The sequence below is a fragment of the Gymnodraco acuticeps genome, unplaced genomic scaffold (genome assembly GCF_902827175.1).
Source record: "Gymnodraco acuticeps unplaced genomic scaffold, fGymAcu1.1, whole genome shotgun sequence".
NCBI lineage: Eukaryota > Metazoa > Chordata > Actinopteri > Perciformes > Bathydraconidae > Gymnodraco > Gymnodraco acuticeps.
Window position 1 is genome coordinate 172,104 of NW_022992071.1, and position 3,668 is coordinate 175,771.

General features: G+C 42.3%; 1 protein-coding gene across 1 annotated transcript; it reads right to left on the reverse strand.

Moving 5' to 3' along the window:
* Positions 1-2,966: 2,966 nt before the first annotated feature.
* Positions 2,967-3,566, reverse strand: polr2f (polymerase (RNA) II (DNA directed) polypeptide F; the record flags this gene model as incomplete). Its single annotated transcript, XM_034202285.1, is given in 1 exon segment — positions 2,967-3,566. A coding segment is annotated over 1 exon segment (91 nt), but the record flags the coding sequence as incomplete, so codon positions are not given.
* Between the last annotated feature and the right edge of the window lie 102 nt (positions 3,567-3,668).

The window sequence follows — 3,668 nt, forward strand, 5'->3', positions numbered from 1 at the left end:
AGGATAAATACAATTCATAATATTTATATAAATGTAAGTAAAGTTAGAGTGTGAAAAAAAGGTTAAAATGAATAATGAGAAAAGGTATTGATATAAAACAAGAAGTTAAAGAATGTCTTATAAAATATTAAAGGTCACCTATCACGCTATTTTTAGGCAATAGCATAGGTCTCAGATATATAAAAATATATAAAAAACATGTCTATGAAGTGTTTTGCTCAAAATACCAAACATATCACCCATTCTCCATGCCTCATATCTCTCTATTTCACTTCCTGTTTCAAAAGTGCTGATTTGGGGAATAAAGCTTTAAAAAAAAAAAGGAGGGGGCGGAGCTCATGCGGGACCCGGCAGCTACTGTCTAAACCAGGGGTCGGCAACCTTTTTGATATGAAGTGCCATTTAAAAAAAAAATAATTATCAGCGTGCCAACGATCGAGAATTGTCAACGGGGGGTTGAGGAGCTTGACGCTCGTCAACTATCAGCAGGAGGGCGGGGGAGCCTCGCTGCGGGGAAGCAGTGTGTGGACCTGTCAGCGCAACTTACATGATGCCGAATTTAACAAACACATTTAAATAATTGATTTAAACGGCATAATAATAAGGACGATCGTCCGTTCTGTGATTCTCCAGAGCACACATGTTATGATATTAGGGTCATGCAGAGTGAGATGAGATCGCTGTCCCTTTAAGAGAGAGAGAGAGAGAGAGAGGGGTGTGGCTTGTGCACGTGTGTTTGTGGATGGTAGAGCGACAGTGAGAGAACCTATGGAGAGAACGTGTATGTTTCTGGAAGTGAAACGAGGAAGCAGAAAAACAGAGGTCTATGATGTATTTTGTGAAACAGAAGAACAGCTAAATAAATGGCAACGGCCTCCCAAGAAGAGCTTGCCTCTCTCCAGTCATTTAAGCTAAAGTGGGTTATCGAACCTGAAGCTTGTTGCTTCTGCCCTCCTCGACTACGGTCTGGGAGCCGACAGGACAGTTCAACACACAGATGGCTAGTCTGCCCCTTTGTAGCATATTATTTCGATGAGAGATGAGCAGATCGCCACTGGGCTTTCAACTAAAGACACAGCCACGCAAAAACTGCGGCATTTGTACAGCTCCCTTATGGGTACTGCAATTAGTGAAGTGCTTTCCTCTGTGGTGATGAAACGATCAGCACTGCACCACGGAGGAAAGCGGCAGAAAGTCGCCTGGAGTTAAAGAGAGCGGGGCTGCGTTGCTGTGCATGGCTTCCTTCTGCAGGTAACGGGGAGACGCGCTCTGGCAGCGGTCTCGTTCAGGATCCGAAAATACAATTTAAATATTTGCACACTTATTCCTAGTGTGCCACTGGTTACGGTGCCGCGTGCCAGGGGTTGCCGACCCCTGGTCTAAACTAAATACTGCCGTGATGAAACGCCATATCATGGATTATCAAGGATTCTCTCTGAAACAGTATGGAGCTCAAAGGCTTCTCTCTTGCCGGTTATACCACAAGGTGAGATCCTTTTTACTTCCTGCTTCCTCACACACATGCTCTCCAGTACAGGTTAGCTCTGAGTGTTAGCGATGCTAATGTAAACACCGACCATATTACGTCCAAAACAGTCGGGCATTGTTTCTGATAAGAACGTTTCTGATAGGGCCGGTCCACATTTCAGATATGACGTCATATCGGACGCAAATCTGGATCAGCTCCATTGTAGCCCCGTTTTTAGAGATGTGGGTACGGAGGAAAAGAGAGAGGGTTTTATTTTCTGACGCTGCGTGAGTTCCCTGACACACCGGGGACACGTTGATGTATAAAAGACATAAAAAAGTGCATTTTGCATGATAGGTCCCCTTTAATATACACGTAATGCATATTGTATATAAACCTAAACACCCTGAATATACTGTATAGCAGTGTCTGGAGAACGGCCATGCAGCGTCCTCTCTAATCCTCACAAACTTCAGCGCCCTCGTTCTTCTTGCATGCATCAACCCTCTCTCTCTCTGGGCAACAACAACTCATTTCCACTAAACAATACAGCGCCTGTGTGGCTGCTTTGTGCGAATGTGTTTGTATGAAAAGGAAAAGAGGGGAGGGGAGGGGACCCGGAGAGAATCATGACAATAACAACACTCACCATCAGCTTTGAGCCTGCTACACCTCTTTAAAGCACCTCCTGAACATTAAAAGCTATATTGTGTCCTTTCTTCCGCATCCAAAAATACTGTTATTTCATATTTATGTGCTTGCATTTGTGCCATTTATTGTCAGTGTTGTCTGCCAAGAGACGGCACAAATTGACGTTGTGTTAAACCACATCATACCTTTAAAGCTCTGTGACTCGGATAATAACCCAAAGTATAACTCATAATTCATCTCTTGTGAATCATAGTGGTATGAGTGTGATGACATCTGGATATGTCTGAATCATTTAACAGTGAGGAAAAGTAACCATATTTGATATAGAAATCATTTGTTTTGTATTTTTAAAGATATATTTACTTATGATTGTATTGTATTAAAGGTAGGGTAGGTAAGAATGGAGAAACCAGCTCGAGTGCTAGAATTTGAAAGTACGCAGCTGAAAAAAGTCTGCCCCTTCCTTCAGACTTCCTTACAGAGCCCCTCCTCCAACACACACGAACGCGCACATGACCAATGAGGGCACGAGATAAGTTTGTGCACAGATGGAAGGCTGACAGGCAGGTAGGCCATCTAGTTACTTTAGCCGGGCCGAGGCAGATGATTGGTCGTGCTTTTTACAACGCCACGGCTTCCACAGATTAAATGTTTTAATTGCTATCGGGATGTTAAGAGCATTCCATGGAATATAACAAAAAGTGTTTCTGAAGTGAATTACCTACCCCACCTTAAGTTAGGTCATAAGTATAAGTTACTAATGTAGCATATTCATTTTGTGTTGTTTTTGTGTGTCGTTTAATGTGTGTGAAGATATTAGTAAAATAAAAAAGTGTTATGAATGACAGTCATTTATACAAAGAGTTTTATTAACAAGAATAAAACCGTTCTTTAACACTAATCCCCTCTCCTTCAAAACAACAGATTGAATAATTACAACACAGGTTGATTTTGTAACACAAAGTAAATGAATGCCTTACGTTACATCTCCCCCGAGTGGCTCATCGTTATAATGCAGCTGTTAAAGAAATAAAACAAGAACCCTCGACAAACTTTGAATTTAAATTTTGTGGAGTGACAAAAAATGGATCACATGATCAAAAACCTGGAGGGCACACAGATTTGTTATGAATTTTCTAGTGTCCGTTCAGAACATTTGATGGGCTCATGTTTCCCCGGACAGCTGCGGTGTAATCACAAGATCAATATGGGTTTTCAAGTTGAAGTTAACAGCTGGAAACCCATATGATTGCTCAGATGGACTGGCGGTGTGATTCCTGCCTCAGCCTCATGACCCTGACTGACCTAAAGCGGTGACGGCTGTCAATCAGCACATTTCTGTATTCAGCTATGAGTTTAATCTGTGATGATGAGCTCGTCACTGCCCCAGTCCTCATAACTCGCATCAGGCAGGTACCTGCGGATGATGATGGGGATCTTCCTGGCTCTGTGGGAGGGAGATAAACAAAAAACATCAGTAATGATAATAATCTTTGTTTGTATAGCACCTTTCATACAATAAGTGCAGTTCAAGGTGCTTCACATAGAC